The 14,942-nt window shown below is 39.5% G+C and overlaps 1 protein-coding gene across 2 annotated transcripts in view; it reads right to left on the bottom strand.

Moving 5' to 3' along the window:
• ASH1L (ASH1 like histone lysine methyltransferase) overlaps positions 1–14,942 on the bottom strand; it is a 177,879-nt gene that overhangs the window by 92,704 nt on the left and 70,233 nt on the right. For both annotated transcript variants that reach the window (XM_055139889.1, XM_055139890.1), the window contains exon 4: positions 6,279–6,380. In XM_055139889.1, coding sequence (XP_054995864.1) covers positions 6,279–6,380 — 102 coding nt within the window. The remainder of the gene's footprint in view (positions 1–6,278; positions 6,381–14,942) is intronic.

Genomic DNA, 14,942 nt, shown 5'->3' with positions numbered 1-14,942 from the left:
ACAAGGATTATAGCATAGAGATTAAGGTGTTGCTTTGTACATGGCCAATCCCGGTTCAATCCCCAGCAACAAATATGGTCTCCCAAACACTCCAAGAAATGAGTGATCCCTGAGCACAGTTAGGAGTGAGCAATGAGAAACACAGGATATGGCTCCAAACCAAAAAATGAAACAACAAAAAAGTGGAAAATTCAGAAAACTCTGAACAGACAACTTTACATATGGCTGTTCTTAAAGGGATTCCAAGGGGCCTGTGCTCAGGAATCACTCATTATGGAGCTTGTGGGACAATATGGGGTGCCAGGGATCAAACCTGCATCAGTTGCATGTAAGGCAAGTGCCCTACCTGTTGTACTATCTCTCTGGCTCCTTTAGCTCTTCTGTTTACTAAAGAGCTAAAGTTTCACACCCCACCCCGCCGAAAGAAGAAAGGATTTAGTATTGCATTTACAATAAAACCATGACTTTTTTTTGGGGGGGGCGGGGGGAGAGAAAAAGCTACAAGTGCTGAAAGAGTGTGCACTCCAGCCATTTGAGATATCTCCCTGGCCAATTCTTTCTTTCTTTTTTTTTTTTTGGCTTTTTGGGTCGCACCCGCGATGTACAGGGGTCACTCCTGGCTCTGCACTCAGGAATAATATGGGATGCTGGGAATCGAACTCGGGTTGGCCACGTGCAAGGCAAACGCCCTACCCACTGTGCTATGCTCCAGCCTCACCCTGGCCAATTCTTGACTTTCACGAACAACAACAAAAATCCCATATGGTAATCCATAATTGCTTCTACAGTTTCATTTCCAATACAAATATCCCTTGGACACTAGTAGTATCAAATGAGACATTATTCCCCAGAAATACCTATTTTAAGGTATTATGCCTTGTAACATTGTTAACTCTTGTTATCTACGTCATTTTCCCCTTGTTTTTATAATGGTGATCTACAGAATTGCTGTTTGCACAACTAGTTTAACTTTTTATACTTTGTTGAAGATAGCACTGAGATTTCAGTCTAAGAATTCCCCATTGACTCTTCCATTCTAAGGTGGAAGAGTCAAGGTGAAGACTAAGTGTAGACAAAATCACAGTTGACTATTGTACTTTCGATTTGTTTGCTTTTTGTTTTTGGGCCACACCAGGCAATGCTCAGGTGTTCCTCCTGGCAGTGCTCTGGTGATCATATGGGGTGCTAGGAATCAAACCCAGGAAGACTATGAGTTAGGCCAGAGCCCTACTCGCGATACTATGTCTCTGGCCCCAGATTATTGTTGTCGTTGAATGGCATCAGTGAGTGAAGATCAACACAGAAGTAGTGAATCAAATTGCTCCTCAACAAACGTGGCTACTCCTAATCCCTATTTAAGTCTAATGGTTGAATTCAAGAAAGTCACAGGTAGCTTGCCAGACTCTGCCATGCGGGCGTGATACTCTCTGTAGCTTGCCGAGCTCTCCGAGAGGGATGGAAGAATCAAACAAATTTTGTCCCTCTCGGAGAGCCCAACAAGCTACTGAGAGTCTCCTGCCAGCATGGCAGAGCCTAGCAAGCTCTCCGAGGTGTATGTGATATGCCAAAAGCAAGTCTCACAATGGAGAGTTACTGGTGCCCGCTCGAGCAAATCGATGAACAATGGAATGACAGTGCTACAGTGCTACAATGTCTCTGAACAAAAATTTGTGAAATTCTTACCCTTTACTATATCTATATTACCTATATACTATATCTACTTCAACAATGAGTCACATTTTTTTTTTTTGGCTTTTTGGGTCACACCACCTGGCGATGCACAGGGGTTACTCCTGGCTCTGCACTCAGGAATCACCCCTGGCGGTGCTCAGGGGACCATATGGGATGCTGGGATTTGAACCTGGGTCGGCCGCATGCAAGGCAAACGCCCTACCCGCTGTGCTATCTCTCCAGCCCCAACAATGAGTCACATCTTAAGAAATGTCTTCACTTAACAGAAAACATGTATAATGGTGATTCATTAGACTCTACCATAAGCCTAAGTGTATAGTATGTTAAACCATACATCCACATTTATGTACTTAACTGTCATGACATTCACACATAACAAAATTTGCCTAACAATGCATTTATTTTCTCTGAATGTATTCCTGCTCTCAATACCTTTTTATACACTCATCTATTAACACTTAATAGGTTTGTCTTATATATTATCTTTTATACATGATACTGTAATGAGTATCTTGCTCAGAATGGAATTGTTTTGTCATATTGTAGCTCTATTTTTAATTTTTAAATGAACCTCCATTTTGGTTTCCTCAGTAACTGTACCAAATTACATAAGAGTTCCATTTTGCCCCTCCTCACCAAAAGTCTTTAGTTATCCAGGTAACTAGGGCTTCAGTTCCTCTGTATCATAATATTTTGTACAGTCTGTTATAGAATTTAACATACCTTTGATAATGGATATGTCTGAATCCTGAAGGAAGGAACCATATCCTGTTCATGTTTGTATTCCCATCCCTAATACTCAATAATTTGCTGCAATAAAACTCTGAGGGGCTGGAACGATAGTACAGGGGGTAGGGCATTTGCTTTGCATGCAGCCAAACGGGTTGATCTCTGGTATCTCATATGATCCCCTGAGCACCACCAGGAATAATTCCCGAGTATAAAAGTCCAGAGTAACCCTTGAGCATTGCCGGGTGTGGCCCAGAAACAAAACAAAACAAAACAAAAACCAAAACCAAAGAAAAAAACTTATTTGAATGGAGAGAGAAATTATAATTTAGTTCTTCCCAATTTTTGATTTTACGGTCACACCCAGAGGGGCTTGAGGTTAACTCCTGGGTCTATGCTCAGGAATCACTTCTTATGGAGCTGTTTAGACAATATGGAGTGCCAGGAATCAAACCTGGGTCGGCTGCATGCAAGACAAGTGTCTTAACAGTTGTATTATCTCTCTGGCCCCTTTAACTTTCGTTTACTATAGTAAAAACCAATGGTGATTTTCTTTTTTCTTTTTTTGCTTTTTGGGTCATATCTGGCGATGCACAAGGGTTATTCCTGGCTCTGCACTCAGGAATTACCCCTGGCGGTGCTCAGGGGACCATATGGGATGCTGGGAATCGAACCCATGTCGGCCGCATGCAAGGCAAACACCCTACCCGCTGTGCTATTACTCCAGCCCCCCATTGGTGATTTTCCTCAGAGAGACATCTCAGGATTGGCCACATGCAAGCCAAGTATGTGCCCTATCAGCTGTGCTATCTCTCTGGTCTCACAAATGTTTTCTATAAAAGGACAGAGAGTAACTACTTTAGAATTTAAAGGACACATAAGATAGCTTACATGTACAATTTTCCCTCTGAATGGGGGTTGGTGGTGGTGGTGCAAAAGGTGTTCAAAGGCCAAAGCAGGACTTCTCCCAGCAACTCTCTATGAGTAGACTATTTGTAACCTCACAAATTGCTCTGCTTTGGAAATTATTACTGCACTTTTGTATATGTATAAACAATATTCTACATATCTTAATACTCTATTAAATGATTATATATTTATATAGAATATTGAATAAAATGTATTATTTCATGAATTTATACATGTACATTATTTTAATTAAAAATTTTAAATTACCAAAAACATGCACATTATATATAATTATACATTATTAATTTATTTACACACATAGAAATGTATAAAACCAATTTATTATGCAACACTCTTTAACCTCAACTCTTGAATATTTTTGTGTCTACCTACTCACAAACTTCCCTATTTGGAATATTCCCTTTGGACTGCTTCAAAATCTCTATGTCCCTTGGAGCAGGTCTAAATAACTATAAAGAGTATATATAAGAGGGAAAAATGAGTAGTTTTTTATTCTTTGGTTTTGGGCCACACCTGACAGTGTTCAGGGCTTGCTCCTGACTCTGTGCTCAGGGATTAGTCCTGGCAGGCTTTGGGGACCATATGCGATGCTGGAGATCAAACCTGAGTCAATTACACACATGGCAAACACCCTACCAGTTATACTATCACTCCAGCCCCATAATGCATTGTTTGAATATCACAGATCTACATATCCGGTGACCACTTTTATTATATTTGTCAATGTAAATTTTTGTTTGTAACAGGAGATAGGAGAACTGGTCCACAGTTGGGCATTTACCACAAGTCTGTGAGGCAGAGGGCAGTTAGGATAGAGAAAGGACCACTATGAAAATAATAGTTGAAAATGATCACTCTGGCCCTTTGGACCCTGCTGTGGAGCGAGCATGATGGAAGAGCCCAAGGAAGCGCCCTTGGACTCCAAGCAGCCCACTGAACTAATTCCGGCATGGGACCAGAGACCCCACGGTGCGCTGAAACAGTGGGAACCGGGCATCCCCCAATTCTTTTAACCTCTCTCTCTCAACTCCTCCCTCCTGAGCACAGCGCAGGATCCGCGGTTTTCCTGAGCGCAAAATGGAGATGCCGAGCCTCTCTCTAGGCTTCTCCACCTTATGAGCACCATAAAAGGGTAAAAGTTTGTAGTGATGTTATTTCTGGTTGTACTTTCCCTGGACTTTATACAGAAACCCAAAACCGAGCGGCCGCGACCTAATGTCATCTTAGCATCAGCAATATGTAATATGTCCCTTTTTAATGGGTCGGACTTTTGTGGGAGATCCTAACAAGAATAGTAAGTCTGTTGCTGAAATATTGAAGGCAATCAAAGTGGTAGCCATCTCTCTAGACTGAACTAAGCTATATCCCCACGCCGGCTGAGAAGAAATTTTCTTCTTTCTCGGGAAGAAACGCGGCGTGTCGTCAACTACAGTGTGATGTCCATTAAGCAAACAGACCTGGTGGCGTGGGAATGGGATATAAGGGGAAAAATTATGTACATGGAACAGTGGGACGCTGGTGGAATCTCGAGCCGGAGCCAATACCAGCGCAAGACCTTCAGTTCCAGAAACTGCTTGCAGACACTCTACTAGTCTATCAACTAAGCCAGAGCCCCACGCCTGCCGATGACGGGAAATAACCATCCTTTTCGGTTTTTTTTTCCCTTGTCAGGCAGCGTGGCGATTACTAAACAGGCGTGAACTGGGTGGCGCGGGGCAAGGGGGAAAAAGAAAAGTTATGTAACAAACAGCGGGACTTAATATCTCTATATTCTTAGCAGTGGAGAACTATCAAATGCCTCCTTGGCAATAGGACTGCTTTCCTTTTTTGGGGGAAACCCCAACAACGGTAGTGAGTTGTGTGTTGAAACATGGAATGTAATCGAGATAAGGCATAAATGAAGTGAAACTTATCGTGTACAAGGGTGGGGACTGGGGAGGTGGGAGGGGGCGGCAGGTATACTGGGGGGGTTGGTGATGGAAGATGGGCACTGGTGAAGGGAAGGGTGTTTGAGAATTGTATAACCGACATAATCCTGAGAACTATGTAACCCTCCACATGGTGATTCAATAAAATTAAAAAAAAAATAATAATAATAATAATAAGAAAAAAAAAAGAAAATGATCACTCTGGACAAGAACTGAGTGATGAAAGTAAAGTGATATACATGATAACCTTTCAGTATCTGTATTGAAATCATAGTGCCCAAAGGGGTTAGGGAGTTGTAGAGGGGTGAGAGGGAGAGGGTGAGGGAAATAGAAAGAACGAGGGAGAGGAAGAGGGGGGAGGAGGAGAGGGACAGAGGGAGAGAGGAAGAGAGAGAGGAGAGATAGAGAGGAAGGGAGTGAAGGGGAGAGAGGGAAAGAGTGAGGGGGGGAGAGAGAGAGTGAGTGAGAGAGAGAGAGAGAAAGTACCTGCTATTAAGGTAAGTGAGGGGTGGGGGCGGGCGGGAGGGCAGCTCAGGAGATTGGTGGTAGGAAATGTACACTGGTGAAGGGACAGTATTGGAACATTGTATGACTGCAACTCAATCATGAACAACTTTATAACTGCGTATCACAGTGATTCAATTAAAAAAAATATAAACACACACGCAGAAAAAAATTATAATTTGTATTATAAAGGTAAAATATACTGTTTTATATTCTGCATTTTATAAAATGTACTTTATAACATTTTATAACATGAAAAAATTAATGATAACTTTATAACATGAAAAAATGACAACTTTATAACATTAAAAAATTATCTTTAAAATCCAATCAAACAAGAACTGGAAAGATAGTTCAAGGGGTTAAGGTGCTGGTCAAGCATTCAGCTGATATGGTTCAATCCCTGGCATCATATATGGTCTCCTGAGCACCAGTAGATGTACTCCAAAGACTGAAGTAAAGAAAAAAGAATCTGCTGAAACAAATAGCACTTGCCTGTTGAAGAAGTACTCTCAGACGAAGACCTCTTCCGTGTAGGGCTACAGTTTGTGCTCTCTGATGGTCTCTGGGAAGACTTATCTAAGGATGGCTGGGAACCTGGAGAGATAGAAAGAGAGAAAAATCATAGGAAAATTCAAGTACAAAAAAGTTACATACCACTCTGTGTTAGAACTGCAGTACTTCAGTTATTTCCACTGCCATTTTCTGTATAAATGACAAGAGGTTTCAATGCTGAGAAGAGGACAATAAGCATAGGGACAAGCCACACTAGGTGTCACTAACAGAACTTCACATGTCTTATACAAATAATTTCACCTGTTACATTATCAAAGGGAAAACTAGTCTAAGTGCATGAATGAACAGAGTATGTGGTTTAGTCTTTATGTATTACTATGAAACAAATATATTCATAAAAATCACTAGCAATAATCTAATCTTATTCTGATTAATTAAAATTCATCATATAAGCCCCCCAAAACATATGATGCAACTAATTAGGAATACAAAGTAAGAAAACCTGAATACAGAGACCTGTTTTTTTCATTGTCTGTTTTTACTATTTAGCATATCCTATAAGAATATTATAACTTATTAACGTGGGGCCGAAGAGATAGTACAGTGGGTATGGCATTGATATTGCATGCGGCCGACCCGGGTTTGATCTCTGGCATTCTGATGGGGATAGTTACCCATTTATTCACTGCCAGGAATAAATTCTGATGGGATAGTTCCCAGAATTTATTCATCGCCAGGAATAAACTCTGAGTGTAGAGCCAGGCGTAAACCCTGAGCATCGCTGAGTATGGTCCAAAACCCAGGTGTGCTCACCCACACATAAAAAAGAATGTTATTAACTTATCCATGGAATAAACTTTAATACCACATGAATAAAGTGATAAAGTGATTAACATATAAATAATAATAAATAATAATAATAAAGTGATTTAACATATCTTTCAAGAAAAAAGTAAGCTGATCACAAGACTAGTTTCTTGAGTAAAATATACTTGGTTCTGATTATTAGATCCCTAATGATCTAAAAAGCCAACTGCTGAGAATATGTAGTGTCCACCTTATATTTAATGGTACTCTGAAATGTTCACTTCTAACAGGAAAAAAGACATAATACGAAACTTTACATATAAGCAGAGGAAAACAGGAATTGAAATCAAATATTTGAGATGCACTTTTAAAAGATCAGCTTCAAATTACAGATAACTCTTTAATAAAGACCTGACTAATCACCTGAAAGACAAACAGGGGCTAGAAGAAATAAATAGAGCTAGGTGTCCACTTTCCTTATTTCCCTTTCTCTAAGAGAAAAACTAACTCTTAAGCTTTACTTTAATCTATAACCATATCATGGTGACTACTCTTCAGTCAGCTGTTTTATAAGATCAGAGAAGAGACTATGTGCTGCCAGGCAAGAGTAACAAGTTAGATTTGGGGGATACTGATGTGGTGATAGTACATCCTACTTCTGAAAACAGTGAGGAATGATGGAAGATCTAATCAAGAGGAAAGATTATTTATTGTTGAATCTTAAAAGCTGGCATTAAGGGATTAAAATAACAATAGCAGAGTAAGTTCCCCTATGGTGTGATTAAAGTAAGATTTCCATTAAACAGCTAAATATCACAATAAAATGAGAAGTAAAAGTCCAAGCATCAGTGAACACAAAAGTTTTCTGACAAAATTATATACTGGGAAATAGTTCCTATTCAGATATAAAGTCAAGACAGAAGACAATAGTTGTCAAGAATCTTGAGATATCATCCAAGTCTATCACTATTCTCCTCATGAGTGGCAAACAATCTGAAGTACAAGAAAAGAAGGGAATGGGAAAAAAAAAAAAAAGAAGGGAATGGAGAGCACTTTTTATAAAGTCTTCTCTCAGCCAGAAACTAGTATTTCTTGAGTATGGTCTTGAGTATGTCGGAGCAATAGCAATAGCCGACCCGGGTTGGATCCCACTGTTCCTGTCGGAGAACCTAGCTTGCTACTGAGAGTATCTTGCCCGCACGGCAAAGCCTGGCAAGCTACCAGTGGCGTATTCGATATGCCAAAAACAGTAACAAGTCTCACAATGGAGATGTTACTGGTGCCCGCTCGAGCAAATCGATGAACAAGGGGTGACAATGATACAGTGATAGTTTATACACTTGGTACTACACTACACATTATGGAGGTTGGGGAAGAGATTATAATCAGTATAATCTCCACCCTCAAGGAGCTGTTATTTGGGGGTCTAGTATGTCATCGTGTATTATATCTCAGGTGCATTTGTGCCTGAATTGCATCCATTCTTGAGCTGCGTCTTGGCAAGATTCCCCAAATTTCTTGGTGATCTTCAAGAAAGTCTTGATGAAGGCTTCAACTATACCTTTGATCATTAGGGTATCCTGAGAATCACCCTGCCTGGCCTCACCCACTTCAGGGTAAAAGAGGGTACAGGCACTTTCTTCAAAGCTCCTTCTTTTGGTGGCATCTGGAGCTGCAGAGGAGGCAGTGGGAGGTGGAATGGGGGTCAGATCCCCGGAGATCGTTATTGGCAGCTCTGTACAGCAATTCCTGAGAAACTGAAACAATTGAGAGAGAGATGGCTTAGCTCACTTAGCTTTTGAGCCATTTTTCATTTCCTGAAAGTAATGGGAGCCAGCAGCCTATTCTTAGGATTTAATAGGAGACTGGAATAAAACTTTGTTTAGGAAGGCCTTCATTTTTCATTAAGTCTGTCTGAATTCCCTGTTTATATAGAGCCCTATATAAAAAAATTCCATATTTAAAGGGAATAAAATTGTATCCCTGAGATACAACTCATTATGGCTTAGTGCATGTTGTACTGGTTGCATGACCAGTACAACAAAATGCAATGTACTGGTCAAATCTAGGCCCTTATTTCAGTTAAAAAAGTACTTACAAGAGAGGATGAGGATTCACCTGGAGGAAAACCAAAAATACTAATGATGTACAGAATTAAGGTTAAGACAGAAAAATAATGTAAACTTTTATACAAGAGTTAACTTTTTAAAGATGTTTAAAAGCATTTGGGTAGAAACTATCCTAGTAACAGAAATGAGATTTATAAGTATTACCCTCAACTGACAGAAAAATATTGTTTAAGGGCCAAGCAGTTGGGTGGTTTGAGAAGATCAAGAAAATGTCCATAGAACCAGCGTATAATTTCAAGAGAAAGGACTACATCTATGTTTCAACATCTAAAACAAAATGCAATGCAGATTTGACAATGACATAATAGTAAGCACATGAAATAAAGTAGTAAGGTTCCCTGAGTCTCTATTATGAATTAAACTTTAAGATCCAGGCAAGTATTTAAATGTAGGTCTAATAAAATACTTTAAGTTAGCATATGGTTATGAGATCCAACATAAAAAAAATGAAAGAGATTTTTATAAATGCTATTCTGTTATACATAAATTAACTCCTTGAAACTGTTATAGAATTTTTAGACCCTAAGTACATAATAATGCTACTGAGATGCATAGGCAACTGTTCAATATACAAAATAGCACTGCAGAAACTTATGCCCAATAGAGAACTGGAACTGTATATATTACTGAGCATTTATAAAGATACAACAATAAAGAAAGTACTTCTAATCACAAACTATTAAGATGGGTAGGTATCTCAAAGGCTAGCAGGAACCTGAAGGTTTTGGAGAAAGTCTGTGTGAAATGTATCTTTCAATTCAAGAAACCTTTACTTTAACTGTATATGTTAAAGTAAATCTGCTCCTCCAGGTTTGGGATACTACTACGGATTATTTCAGTAAGACCAGATGAACCCAAGTCAGGCCTTAAAAGTGTCTAACTTTCTGTATTACCTTGTACAAGGGGGAAGAAGTACTTTTTTGTTTCTCCTGCTTGGCTCTTTAGTTCTTCTAAATCACAACTAATTTCTTAGGGGCATATACTATGATACTGATGTCTCTATCAAATGATAAATGTTTGATTTCCTAACACTCGTGGCCATTTTAGAAGTACTTAGAAGGACATGTGAACTCCACATTCCTGAAATGACGGGAGGTTTGTAAATACTCCAGTCTATGAAAATCTGATTCAAAGAGTGCATGCAGGCAAAACATGAATTTTAAGATCTCAGAGAATTTTCATCATTCCCCATCTCAATACACTATAAAGCTGAATAATTAAGACTAATTCAAAGTAAACAAAGTGGGAATACTCAGTTCTCAGAAATATTGGGTAGAAACATTACTGTCTTATCATTTAGATGACAGCTTTAGAAATGTTTATAAATTCCACAAATAAGGGAGACAGAAATTACAGATCAATCACAAAAGAAATACTCAAATTGAAAATCAGCATAAATATAAACTGATTAATACAAGAACTTTTTTGATTGGAAAATGAGAAACCTTAAATATAAAAAGATGGCCAACTACTATTAATAAGAAGAGTATCTCATTAGGATAAAAGAAAAGAATTTAGAATTAAAAAACAAATTCAAAATGTGAAGGACCCTTGGAGTTTCAGCAGAAAGATTGCTGGATTTTATTTGGCCATTATATAATAAAATTTTAAAGACAAAGATGTTTTGGAGAAAAATCTGTGTCAAATTAGACAAAAAAAAAAAGACTACTTTTATAGCAAAACCATAAGATGAAATCATGGATAAGAATGTCAAAAGTTGGAATAAACAGAACTGGATTACAAAGGGGTGAGAAACTTAAAACTATCATGTTATACAAAAAAATGGGTGAAGAACAAGAAAGAACATGTTCTAAAATTGTCACAAGAGATCTTGACTGATGTCTATGCAGGAGGAACTGAAACAAATCTAAGACAAAATAGTATTAAATTCACAGAAGACTGGGTATAAGGATAATCAAATAGACAAAGTATCAGTACATATACAGAAAATTCCCACTGATGAAAGTGTCCATGGAGAGAAAGTGTCCAGGGAGAGAGGAAAGAAAGCATGTAAAAGAAAACATTAAAGATTCATCTTACTTTGTTAAAACCTTGAGTATTCCCTAGGTTAAACAACATGGAATTTTCAAATGCAAAAAATGAACAAAGAAATATAGTGAAAGAACCCAAAAGCTAGGTGAATAAAAATGCAGTTTTTGCATTTAAATCTACAACTAAAATTTTCATAACTTGGTACCATAAAAATTTCAGCCATACAATCTTGGAATTACAAAACTAAAGATCCAAGTAACTAGGGACTAAATTGAATGAGTAGGCTGATGTTTCTACTGCAAGAAATATCTGTGTAACTTAAGAAAAAACAAACTATTTGTGCTAGATTTGGAAGGAAATTCCATAGTCATCATTTCATAGATGATACATTTTAAAATAGCAAAGGGCTGGGTGAATAGCTCAGCAGAACACTTGAGTGCCTTGCCTGCATGCACAAGGCTTTGAGTTAGATCCCTAGCACTGCCAAAAAAACCCTGAATATAAAATGATTTTCTGATACTCAAATTTGTCAAACCACATATTAATTTTAAGGAATAAGTATCTCCAATTTTGTCATTTATTAATGGGTAAGTAGTAAAGCTTACTCAAGCAGAAATAAAATAGGGCCCGAGAGACCAGCTGGACTTTGCACAGAGGAGGCCCAGGTTTACAGAACCACAAGGTGCTCCAAACACCAAGCCAGGAATAACCTCTGAGCTCTACTTGAGTGTGGTTCCCATATTTTCACCGTATCACTGTCATCCCATTGCTCTTCGATTTGCTCAAGCAGGCACCAGTAATGACTACATTGTGAGACTTGTTACTGTTTTTTTTTTGGGCATATCAAATACGACACGGTAGCTTGCCAGGCTCTGCCGTGGGGGCGGGATACTCTCGGTAGTTTGCTGGGCTCTCTGAGAGGAGCAGAGAAATCAAACCCGGGTCGGCCGCATGCAAGGCAAATTCCCTACCCGCTTTGCTATCGCTCCAGACACCCCCACCATATTTTAAGGATATTAAATAAAAATTGGCTGTAATAAAAAAAGAATATTATAATTAAATCCTGTGAATCTGTAATAGTGCACTATTTATTTTATTATTTTTTTTTAAATGTAGGAGTGCTGCTATTCATTCAGTCACTGATTAAGCTGATTAAATTGGGCATACATACTATACTCAGTAATGGTATACTACTTAGAAAACTCTGGTCAAGTTATTTTGTTCCAAGATACAAGGTCTCAATCTATTGCTTTCATTTACAATTCTCAAACTTTTTTTTTTTTTGGTGAGGTGGGGGAATTTTGGTTTTGGGGTCACACCTGGTGGTGGTCAGGGCTAACTCATGGATCTATACTCAGGGATCACTCTGGGCAGGGTGGGGTGGGGTCAGAAGGGATGCTGGAGAGCGAACCCAGGTCAGCCAGGTGCAAGGCAGTGCCCTATCACGTTTTATTATTCTGGCCCCTTAAAGCTTCTTTTGAATGAGCTGAATGTTAAGATAAAAAGCTGCTTCCAGACTAAAAACAGCTGCTTCCAATTGTGGGAAATACGCTTACTGAAAGTAATACATTTCATCTGACTCATCAATTAAATGCCCTACAAGACAGAATGATTCAGAGCTTGTGTTGGAGATTTCTAGGCTAAAAATTTGTTTTTCCCCTTCTAATTAGGATACTTCTCATAATACCCAAATCAGATCAATTACATGGAATTTCTCTGGAAATTCCCAGAATTGCACTAATTGGCACACTTTATTTTTTCAGTTTCACCTCTACCTATTCACATTTCATTTATGAGTGTAACATACATACCAACTACAGACATTTGCTAGAAATCAGAAAATTCTGATCAATGCATATAATCTTAAGTTAAAAAGAAAGCAATATACTGTTTCGATCATTATGTTTTTACAGTGAATATGCATTTTCTAAACTAAAAGATTTGGTTCGTATTTTCGTGAGGGGATTGGGAACATGCCTGGCAATGTTCAGGAGCCACTGCTAGCTCAGTGCTTGGGGGGAGCAGGGGGTACTGGAAATTGGGTCTCCAGCAAGCACGCAGTCTAAATTACAGAGGTATCACTTCAATCCCTTTTATTTCCTTGGGGGGGAAACTATCAATACTGACAACAATGTACCAAAATTTACTTGTGATTTTAAAGCTGTGAGTAAAAAATACCCTACTCTGGGGCAGGAAAGAGAAAAGAACTGGTAAGATGCCTGCCTGAGTGAACCCTGAGCATAGTAACAGTAAAAAGCCTTGAATATAGCCAGGTATTACTGCCCTCATCTCTCAAAAAAAAAAAAAAAAAAAAAAAAAACCCAATCTCTGTTCTATTGTTACCTCCATTTAAAAAAATTCAGGTCACAGGTTCAGGAATGTGCAGTCAGCTACTAAATGAAAATGCTGAAAACCAGGGATGGCCTCTCTGGTCCACCACATCAGAGAAACTATGTAGATACTAAATCCCTTCCTCATTGATTTGCTCGAGCGAGCACCAGTAACGTCTGCGTTGTGAGACTTGTTGTTACTGTTTTTGGCATATCGGATATGCCACGGGTAGCTTGCCAGGTTCTGCCATGCGGGCGAGATACTCTTGGTAGCTTGCTGGGCTCTCTGAGAGGGTTGAACTGAATAGGTAAATAAAATTATTTAACAGGGTCTGAGTGAAACCAGAAAAACCTGGTCTCAAGAATTAGAATGTTGGGGCCGGAGTGATAGCACAGCGGGTAGGGCGTTTGCCTTGCACACGGCCGACTCGGGTTCGACCCCCGGCATCCCATATGGTCCCCCAAGCACCGCCAGGAGTAATTCCTGAGTGCAAAGCCAGGAGTAACCCCTGAGCATCGCTGGGTGTGACCCAAAAAGAAAAAAAAAAAGAATTAGAATGTTAGGGGCCAGAGCGATAGCACAGCGGGTAGGGCGTTTGCCTTGCACGCGGCCGACCTGGGTTCAATCCCCGGCATCCCATATGGTCTCCCCAGCACCGCCAGGAGTAGCTCCTGAGTGCAGAGCCAGGAGTAACCCCTGTGCCGATATCGCCGGGTGTGACCCAAAAAGCTAAACAACAACAACAACAACAAAGAATTAGAATGTTAGGGGCTGGAGCAATAGCACAGAGGGTAGGGCATTGGCCAACCCGGGTTCGATTCCCAATATCCCATATGGTCCCCTGAGCACCGCCAGGAGTAATTCCTGAGTGCAGAGCCAGGAGTAACCCCTGAGCATTGCCAGGTGTGACCCGAAAAGAAACAAAAAAAAAGAATTAGAATGTTAGTATAATTAAGCCTTGAACAAGGCTTGTAAGGGGTACCAATCACCAGTTAAAATCCTACATAAAAATTGTTTCCCCCTGGGACTGGAGTGATACTACAGTGGGTAGGGCGTTTGCCTTGCATTTGGCCGACTTGGGTTCAATTCCCAGCATCCCATATGGTCCCCCGAGCACCACCAGGAGTGATTCCAGAGTGCAGAGCCAGGAGTCAGCCCTGAGCAACGCCAGGTGTGACCCAAAAAGCTAAAAAAAAAAAAAAAAAAAAAATTGTTTCCCCAAACAATATCATTAGTACACCAGAATATATGTCTCGCATGTTATATGCGTTATATACTGCAGTCTTAATAATAAAATAATCTAGAAAAAAGGAAATCTTACTTAGAAAAACACAAAGGGACCTGAGAGATAGTAGCACTGTAGCACTGTCTTCCCGCTGTTCAT

This window comes from Sorex araneus, chromosome 5 (assembly GCF_027595985.1).
Source record: "Sorex araneus isolate mSorAra2 chromosome 5, mSorAra2.pri, whole genome shotgun sequence".
Taxonomy (NCBI): Eukaryota; Metazoa; Chordata; class Mammalia; order Eulipotyphla; family Soricidae; genus Sorex; species Sorex araneus.
This window is presented reverse-complemented; position numbering and strand designations above follow the sequence as displayed.